Genomic DNA, 9,746 nt, shown 5'->3' on the forward strand with positions numbered 1-9,746 from the left:
GGTTAGTAGTTTCAGAATCATTAATCCAAATGGATTTATCATTCTCTAAAACACATGTTTCTAAGATAAATGAACTATAATCATTACCTTTTGTTTTTATCTGCTAGAAACTTGGGGAAATCTTGTTTCCAATGGCCATTTTATTTGCAGTGAAAACATTTACCTTTACCTTTCTTGTTTTTCCCCTTAGGCGTTTGTGCACGTGGTTGTGCACTCATATTTGAAGCCTTTGTAGACTTGGAGTTGTTTATTTGTCCACCTTTCCTCTTGTTTCTAGCTTTCGAAGACGAAGCTGGGTTAGCTTCAGCCTTAGCTAGATGAGTAGCAACATCAGTAGTCTTATTTTAACCTCCTTTACTAGGTCCACCCATGACAGGTTCAATAATCTGAAGCTCATTCATGAGCTGCGTCAGACCATAGTTGAGTTGAGCATGAACGTGCAGACACAGTGCCATCACTAACGTGCGGACACGGTGCTCATTCTGGGGATTACTCAATCATGACGAATTCAGAGTTGTCACCAATCAACTCCATGTTGATATTCTGCTTCCAATTAAGGAAGTTTTCTCCAGTGAGTTTCTCCATTGAAGTTGAGAAAGGATGGTAGTAGACACTACTTAACTTAAAACTACAAATTATCAATAAAATAAAAATCAATCACATTTGCTCAATAAAACTTCTATTCACACAAATTTCAAGAAATAGCACAACATATACCAAAAATATGTAAGATATGAGAAAAAAAATACCAAAAACAATCATATCTCTATTTCTTTAGGTTTTTAACTAATCTATGATATCCTTGTCCCGGTTGGCGAGAGTAAAAAATACCACTAGTTAAATAAAGTTGTAAACTCATTTAATAATGGACACCACTATTAGCAACCTACTATTCGATCAAAATAAGAAAACAAAATCTCTTATTTTATGAGCTAGACCCACGGTTTCAATAATCATAGATTTAGTTCTAGTAGTCACCGTAGGGGTGAGTCTAGTAGAATTTGACCTATAATTATCTATCTTTCGAAATCTAACCTTGTCAAAATAACTAATGAACACCTTCCGTAGGGGGACGAATCAAAGCGCCTCGAGGCCCCATTAAGCTATTGACTATGTTAAACCAACGGTGGAGATCAAATAAAATTCTTAAAATAAGCTCATTATAAAAATAAAAATAGTATTTTTATTATTTATTTTTAGAAAATTAATGACTATGGTTTCCCCAAAAAAAATTAAACAGATTAAAATTTTTTAAAACCAAAGTCCTATAATTTCTTATTAATTCTAAAGTGTCACATTGAAACAAATTCAATTAATTTAGAATTAATATGTTGCTAATCAATATTTAGGGTTAACTAATATAATGAACCTATACAATTAAGTCCAACTCAGGTAAATGGGCCTTAACAATTGGGCTTGTATGGAGGAGGGCTCGGTCCAGTATGTCGTTCCCACTACAAAGGCCCCCTATCTTCCATACAAGGTCCAAAAGACAGGAATTTAAACCTTCGTTTTATTAATTGTTATTAATTGATTAGGCCCACTATAGTCATGCAAAGCAAATGGGCCTTCACAAGTGGAATCACCCACAAGAGAGGAATTTAAACTTTACATTTTCTAATGGGCCCAAATAAAACCTATCATTTTTATGAATATTTTATTTGGAAAAATACCATATATCTAACAAACATATGGCCACTATATGCATCTAAGCACAATTGCAAAAATACCACATATAGTGCAAACAGACATGCACTACACCAAACACCCATTACCATAACACATCATTATAATAGTATTTAAAAAGGGTTATTGTATATGTGAAAAATTTCGGGCGGCAAAGTAAAATAAAATACCGCCAACCAAAATGACTAAGTTTTTTCTAGTTTCCCGTGTACCCATTTCCCCTTACCCATTTCTTCTTCTTCAATCTTTCTCTTAACGAAGGCTAGTAGCTCTCTCGGTCTCTCTCGGTCATTCCCGTAGGCTAGTAGCTCTCTCGGTCTCTCACTCCCCTTCACGAAAGACAAATCCTGAGAAGGGCTTCACCACATTCGAGTCAAGGGTTTCTCTGATTCAAGACAAAATTACTACAGTTGAAATTTCTTGTTTCAATCCGCGAAGAACAACGAAGGAGCTTTACGGTACAGTCTCTGATTCTAATTGTTCATCACTCTAAGTTTTTACTGTAATTTCGTTTTTGGTTGTTTCATCATTGATTTAATTATTCATCAATCATATTTTCTCTTTGTTAATCAGTTTATATAAGTTAAACTCATATATATATATTCATTTTTTGGTGTGTTTTCAGATAAGAAAAAATGTTTACATATAAGTTAAACTCATATATATATAGAAATAGAGAGAAAGAGTGAATATAGGACGTATCTGGACTTTCTTGCTGTTTTAAAGTATATATTACTAAGCTTTAAATAATGCATTAAAGGTGTTTGATAGAATGCTTCAATGAGATATATGAGTAATTGCTTGTAAATGAGTAAATGGGATTCTTGGCCTTGAATCCTTTCTTAATTTGACTTTGTATGCTTCTTAATTTGGCATTGAATTGTGAGATATACGACACATGTTTTTGTTAAAAATGATGTTTAAATACATGGTTGAGGACACTTGTTTCTTCCATGAAGGGTCTTCTAGTACTGTGTATATTGAATTAACGTGTGATTATACGGTATGTATACCTATGCATGATTAATGGTAATGCAGGGTGATCTTTATGAGCATGAGAGTTTGGTAAAGGCTTTCAAGCAAGTTGACGTGGTGATATCAACGGTGGGTCACATGCAGTTGGGTGATCAGGTTAAAATCATTGATGCCATTAAAGAAGCTGGCAATGTTAAGGTTGGTGGTGGTGACTTTGAATCTCCTCTCTCAAAATGTTAAATCTTTTGATTTTCCCTGTTTTCATTTTTTATTTTTACCGTGATTTACTTTTAGCCTCTCAACGATCTAATTCTAAATATATTATATGATATATCGTGTATATACATTTTATGACAAATGAGTCTTCCATAATCTCCCAATTGTTTAATTTGGTGTGAGAATAGGCACTGGCAGATACATTGGTATGTCTCACATTATAATGTGTGGTGTGTGTGTGTTATTCGATGATTTTAGAGATTCTTCCCATCGGAGTTTGGGACCGATGTGGATCGAAACCATGCCGTAGAACCGGCCAAATCAGCATTCGCAGTCAAGTCCCAAATTCGGTGAGCGGTCGAGGCTAAAGGCATCCCTTACACATACGTGGCTTGCAACTACTTTGCTGGCTATTTTCTTCCCACATTGGTTCAGCCAGGAGCCACTGCCCCTCCTAGAGACAAAGTCATTATATTAGGCGATGGAAATCCCAAGGGTAACTAATTAAACACCAAACTTATCATGTTAATACTCATGATTGTCTCCTTTACCATTTCTATTTATATATTATTATACTACAAGTGAAGAAGTGCTCTCAAATCACTACAAGTATTTTTTCATTGTTGACCCTGTTTGTATTTTGGGAATTTGTTTATATAGCTGTTTTCAACAAGGAGGATGACATTGGCACCTACACCATCAGGGCTGTGGACACTTACTTTCTAATTATGATTCAATGGATGAATAATCAATACCTCAGTAAAGTATTGTGATGCTTTTTGGGTGAAGATGTTAATAATACATTATTTATTTAATGACTTGGTGCAGGATCTAAATAGATTTATTGATGAGAAGAGTGAAAGCAGAGGAGAAAAAATTTAGCAAGTATCCCTCTATTTTTTCTCTTATTTTTCTTTTCTCTTTATTTTTTCATTTTATCAAACAACTCATTTTCTTTCTCTTTATTTTTATGCATCGATTTCTTCAGTAATTTATCAACAAACAATGAGTACATTGACATAATAGATTTTGAACTTGTAGTAACATATTCTTGAGAAATTTCTCTTGCCAAATTCCTATTTAAATAAAAATAAACTATTATGATTGATAATCTGAAATGATTGCTATTGAAAATGAAAGTTGAAACAACCTTAAATCATGTTGCCAACAGTAAAAACATAGGAGAATCTGTAATTGAAACCAACTTTAATCATGTTGCGAACAGTAAAATCATAAAAGAAATCATATTAAACAGATTTAAAACTTGTTACACAACAGTGAACACTAAATTTGAACAACTGTGAAACTTGCCTGACACTAAATTTACTTCAGGCTTTCCTGAAAGAGTTCATAAATAAAATTAGCAAGTTAATTTGCTGAAAACAAGCATTCAGATTTAAAGTTTATAAATAATGTTTTATAAGTTTTTATAAAGCATTCTGTCAGCGAAGCTCTTCTTAGAAGGTACTAAAAACACAAAAGGCAAACCATCAAAGATAGAACAAGCCAGAATAACATAATATTCTACATTACCTTATCTCACTTTAAGCTAAATCTCAAAGACAAAAAACACAATCAAAGGCCAAAAACTGACCTTGAACATGCCAAATACTACTTCAGTCCAACTTGTTCTAAGGAACTTCCGGTAGCTAAAAACTACCAACTAGTGTAGTGTTGGATAAGGAAAACAACAACTACTTTAATGGACTCCTCTAGAATGTATTGGTATTGTGTATATTGAGATAAATCAATATTTTAGTCTGTGATGGTGTTTACCACCGACCGTTTTGCCTGATTGCAATGTGTCTCTAATTACAATATTTTAGGGCTAGTAACTCATTATAATTAAGTATTATATATTTTAACTTCCAATGCCCACATGCTGTAGAAATTAAGATCAGTTAGGTTGTCCATTTATTTTGTGTATGGCTTAGTATTATAAAAAACTAAATAAAGTATGACTTAGTCTTCCTCTTCTCTCATTAGCATAGTAATAATATTATTTGTCCATTTCAATCAACCAAATTAAAATATTTGAAAACACTAGTAGAGAGATAATCAACATCACCCACATGGACATAGACATGTATATGATATATATATAGAAATACTTGTTGTATTGACAAAAAAGCTTGTCTTTTTTATTACTACTATTGCAAAATTCATCTTTGTCTCTTTGCTTGCATTATTCATTTTACTTTCATACCATGTTCCTTGAGTTTTTTTAGTAATGTCAATACAAATTGTGACTTTAATTTTCAATTAATGCATATAAATAATAGAACAATTTGTTGGATCAATGATAGAACAATTTGCAGCAATATCTTCATTTAAACAACAAGTGGAAGGTTTATCAGACCTAGACCACTGGGTTGAGTTATTGATTCGTTTACTGTGTGCTGTCCCTGGCTGGAGTGAGAAAAATGTCCAGGTATTTAAAGGTTTCATTGTTGCAGATATCTATCTTTTTTACCTTTGTGGATATTTTTGGCTGTGAAGATAGTTATTTAAGGCATGGAGTTTGAATAGTGCAGGTTCAGCAGCAGGTTATTGAAGTTGTTACTTTGATAGCCTCTTCGTCAACCAAATTTCCTAAGAAGTGTGTAGTGCTTTGCCTTCTAGGTAACTGTTTCTTGGTTTTGGTTGATCACAAGTTTGGAGCTGGGATTTGTTTGCTTAAAACTGTGTGATCTCTTTTGCACGCGTATTTGGCTTCTTAGTTGTTTGGTGGTTGATTAGATAGTTCCTTATTTTTGCTTGTCATTATTCCCGAATTGACCGGTATAAGTGAGCGTGTCGCTGACATTAAGACTCGTGCTCATGCCATGAAGTACCTTACTACTTTTTGTGAAGCTGTAGGTCCTGGATTTATTTTTGAAAGAGTAAGTCTTACATTTAAATCATTTCTGTAGAGAAGTTTGTTTGCACTTCTCTTGTGAACTTCTGAAGTAGGGATGAAACATATTAGGTTCTAAATTGATTGGAACTTGTATTTCTTTTCTTTGATTGCTTTTTTTATTTTTTATAATCCAATAAAAGTCAAGGATTTCTTTGTATTGTAGCTTTACAAGATACTGAAAGAGCACAAGAATCCCAAGGTTCTTAGCGAGGGGCTACTGTGGATGGTTTCAGCAGTGGAAGATTTTGGCATCTCACATTTGAAACTTAAGGTTTGGAGTTATATTTGGGCCCTTTTTTTTTTGCTTTGTCTAACTGTTAGTTAATAATTATACCATATTCAGCTATTAAAGGAATTGATATATTTTGTTTTACAGGATTTAATTGATTTTTGTAAAGATACTGGACTGCAGTCAAGTGCAGTTGCTACTAGAAATTCTTCTGTCAAGCTTTTGGGTGTTGTGCAGAAATTTGTTGGCCTAGGTTGATACTCATTATATTTGAATTGTCCACACACCTCAATTTCCTTTTAAATATTTAGTTGAATTGCTCCCAAACATTGATTTTTTTTTTTATAATTAATTTGTAACTCCCTCCCACCCCTTTTCTTTTGTAGATATTAAAGGGTTTCTTTCTGATGTTAAACCTGCACTTCTTCGTGCACTGGATATGGAGTATGAGAAGAATCCATTTGAGGTGCTCCAACTTAATCATTCAAGATGCATGTATTGTTCGTTTTTGTTTATTCGTTACTGATGTATTCCCATATCTTATCTAGGGTGCAGCAGCAGCTCCAAAGAGAACTATTAAATCAGCAGAACCTACATCTGCATCTTCTGGTGGACTAGATGGCCTGCCACGGGAAGATATTAGTGGGAAGGTTACACCTACCCTGCTTAAAGGCTTAGAAAGTACTGATTGGAAGGTAATATTTTGATCATAATTAATGTTTTTAGGGATGGAGCCTGACACCTGCCTGCTGCTAGAAGGTCCAAAGGGGAGATATTTAGCAGCCATTGTAGTGTTTTGATGTTTTTTATTTTCTGCTTTCTAGGCTCGCTTGGAGTCAATTGAAGCTGTGAATAAAGTTTTGGAAGAGGCTAACAAGCACGTCCAACCCAATGGAACTGGTACATTCTATCATGTGTTTAAATTCTCTCTCCCTCTATTGTTATTATTTATTATTGTACATGATATTCAGCCTCCTTTATATCCTCCCATTTGTTAATTATTGTTTAATGTTTATTTTCAGCTGAATTGTTTGGTGCTCTAAGGGGTCGCCTAGGTGAAAGCAACAAAAATTTAGTCATGACAACATTGACATGCATTGGTAATGTTGCATGTGCAATGGGTCCAGCTGTTGAGAAAGCAAGCAAGGTTGATTTCTAATTCATGATCGCTAATTTTATGTAGTGTACTGTTTAAATTTGAATGTGAGTGTATTGATTTATTTCAGGGAATTTTAGCGGATGTTTTGAAATGTTTGGGTGACAATAAAAAGCATATGAGGGAATGCACATTGAATACTTTAGATTCTTGGCTCTCTGCTGTTCATCTTGATAAAATGGTAAGTTTTTTTTTTGCTCTACGCTGTGGAAGCTGTTTAGTTTTTTTGTCTCAGGTGGCATGATTGTATACTTCTTGCAGGTTCCTTACATTGCAGCAGCTTGGACAGATGCAAAACTTGGTGCGGAAGGGCGCAAAGATCTTTTTGAGTGGTTGTCAAAACAACTGTCTGGGTTAACTGAATTTCCTGATGCTGTACAGCTACTAAAGCCAACTTCCTCTGCTCTGACGATAATTCTGACTTGTCAAAAACACTGAAATATTCTTTTTTACTTGTTTGCATTGCTAGAATATTTCCATGCTAACAATAATGTGCATAGAGATGTAAGAATCATGATGCCAGTTCCCTTTCCATTGTTTCTGGTTATGACTTTATGAAATTTTCATCCAGGATAAATCATCAGATGTTCGTAAAGCAGCAGAGACATGCATTGCTGAAATCTTGAGAGTTTGTACACAAGAAACTGTAAGTGCACTAGTAAATTTTGGTACTATTTTGACTCATTGGTCAGTTAGTGCATGAACACATTGTTTGAATGTATTATTTCAGGTTGAGAAGCTTGTTAGGGATGTTCAGGGACCAACTTTAGCACTTGTTCATGACGTTTGAAGCATTATGGTAATTTTCAAGGTAAGGCTGTTGGGTACTTGGGTCTCTTGCTTGTATTTTGTTTTGGTGATTTATACCAATAATAATTATTTTTTCCAGAATCTTTTGAATCTGCCAAAACAATTTCGGCCCCTGCATCCAAGACCCTTTCGAAAGTGGGTAAATCCACTTCTAATGGTGTTTTGGTGATTTATACCAATAATAATTAATACTTGTGCTTTGTAACTGTAAATTTTCTATATATAGGGAGCTTTGGAAAACGAACTATCTGTAGGGAGCTTTACTAACATCTGAACACTTTTATTTACATTTCTGTTTGGAAATTGTATTTTAAGAAGGGGAAAGAAAAAAAATAATATAATTTCAAGGGATTTCATTTTCTCTTGTTTATTTATTTTTTACATACAAAAAATGACCTTATACACTAAAGAATATTTGTGCTTCTCATTTTTTCCCCAGATTTTCAAACATCTTACTACCTTGAGGTGCATACACGGATCCTTGTATTGCTATATGAATTGAGGGCAACTTAATTTTCTTATTGGTATAGCACTTTACAATATCTTTTTCTTAGTTGTAAATCTGATTTTTTAAACATACTGCTGCTTGAAGTATGTTTTAAGGAATATTTTATTCATTATTGCATCAGTTTCTCTTGCTCTTTTTCTTGTTGCACTTGTTCATAGTTGTTATGAATGAATGGTTTAAAATATTTATTATACTTACAACTGCATGAAAGCCTTAACGTACATGGTGGGGCTGTATCATTGGGACACCCATTAGGATGCAGTGGAGCTCGTATCTTGGTCACATTGTTAGGGGTAATCTATAAGCTTCCATTCTCTTGCAATGCATTCCTAGTTTGACATTCTAATATCATTTATATAGTTCTCTGGTTTAGTTTACATGTTTTCTTAATGATCTAAAGTCATAGTTCGTGGTCATAACTAAGCTTATGCTTTCCACATATACTCATGTGAAGTGATCTCGTGTTTGTCATTTATTCTTTTAAATTTCTTTCATATGGGTTCATCACTATCTTTTTTTTTTCTCCCCCTATTTTTTTTTGTTGGTTGTTGGGTTGGGAAAAATAGACCATTCTTAAAACCTTATAAATTAAGCTCATTTTAACAGGTTGGTAGGCTTTGATAATGATACCACTTGTAATTTTTTCTGTTTGGATTTTTTTAAATGCATGTAATGAAATATGAATATAATTTAGTAATGCATTTGAACTATCTAACATTTTCTTTGCTTGAATTTTTTTAGTGTAAAAGTTGAATTTGTCAGATTAGTCTTAGTGTCCAGTCTTTAAAGTTTAATTGGAGAGCTGATTATTGAAATATAAACTGAACTGCAATTTGTTGGATTCAAAACTTGGACAGTGTATTATACTAAACTATTTGGTTCTTATCATTCAAAAATGATTTGCTGTTGTCTATCCTTGTGCAGATCTCTACAAATTTTTATTCTCCAAATATGAAAGTTGTCAATGAGAACTTCCTCCCTCTGCTCAAACGCCTTGATGACTGCATAGCGTAAGGGGATGCTATTTACATCATATATATTTATGTATCTATTTTTGCTGCTTTAGTTGCATTCATTAAATATTACTTGTGTCGTACCATTAATTTATATGTTGATTTAGGGAATTACTAGAATATTTTGTTGATGCATTTATTTTCTCAATCAACTTGATGACCTTAAACATTATCTACTTTATATTAGGTATGTAGAAAACAATCCACAATATGCTGAATCCGGCGTTTACTTACTCAAATTTCGACAACTGCAG

The 9,746-nt window shown here is 33.5% G+C and overlaps 1 protein-coding gene and 3 long non-coding RNA genes across 5 annotated transcripts; all 4 read left to right on the forward strand.

The window, feature by feature from the left end:
- Positions 1-2,734: 2,734 nt before the first annotated feature.
- Positions 2,735-3,579, forward strand: LOC133780390 (uncharacterized). The gene is made up of 3 exons (XR_009869281.1): positions 2,735-2,859; positions 3,136-3,373; positions 3,538-3,579. It is a non-coding gene; the product is annotated as an uncharacterized LOC133780390 (long non-coding RNA).
- A 1,849-nt stretch (positions 3,580-5,428) lies between these two features.
- LOC133780391 (protein MOR1-like) lies at positions 5,429-6,784 on the forward strand. 2 transcript variants are annotated; one of them, XM_062220166.1, is made up of 4 exons: positions 5,429-5,759; positions 5,940-6,047; positions 6,392-6,471; positions 6,554-6,784. In XM_062220166.1, exons 1-4 carry the CDS (start codon positions 5,703-5,705, stop codon positions 6,621-6,623), a joined length of 315 nt encoding a protein of 104 aa, XP_062076150.1. In that variant the 5' UTR covers positions 5,429-5,702; the 3' UTR covers positions 6,624-6,784. The 2 variants fall into 2 exon arrangements, with proteins under 2 accessions (XP_062076150.1, XP_062076151.1); XM_062220167.1 differs by lacking the exons at positions 6,392-6,471; positions 6,554-6,784 and adding an exon at positions 6,153-6,385.
- A 337-nt stretch (positions 6,785-7,121) lies between these two features.
- LOC133780392 (uncharacterized) lies at positions 7,122-8,135 on the forward strand. The gene is made up of 5 exons (XR_009869282.1): positions 7,122-7,152; positions 7,232-7,342; positions 7,423-7,807; positions 7,892-7,972; positions 8,051-8,135. It is a non-coding gene; the product is annotated as an uncharacterized LOC133780392 (long non-coding RNA).
- A 274-nt stretch (positions 8,136-8,409) lies between these two features.
- LOC133780393 (uncharacterized) lies at positions 8,410-9,514 on the forward strand. Its single transcript, XR_009869283.1, has 3 exons — positions 8,410-8,495; positions 8,691-8,772; positions 9,404-9,514. It is a non-coding gene; the product is annotated as an uncharacterized LOC133780393 (long non-coding RNA).
- Positions 9,515-9,746: the final 232 nt, after the last annotated feature.

The sequence above is a fragment of the Humulus lupulus genome, chromosome 5, assembly GCF_963169125.1.
Source record: "Humulus lupulus chromosome 5, drHumLupu1.1, whole genome shotgun sequence".
In the NCBI taxonomy this organism is placed as follows: Eukaryota; Viridiplantae; Streptophyta; class Magnoliopsida; order Rosales; family Cannabaceae; genus Humulus; species Humulus lupulus.

Coding starts and splice junctions, on each gene's coding strand:
- LOC133780391 (XM_062220166.1), top strand. CDS start 5,703: ATGAAGTACCTTACTACTTTTTGTGAAGCTGTAGGTCCTGGATTTATT. Junction 5,760..5,939: donor CTGGATTTATTTTTGAAAGA/GTAAGTCTTACA, acceptor TTTGTATTGTAG/CTTTACAAGATACTGAAAGA. Junction 6,048..6,391: donor TCTCACATTTGAAACTTAAG/GTTTGGAGTTAT, acceptor TTTCTTTTGTAG/ATATTAAAGGGTTTCTTTCT.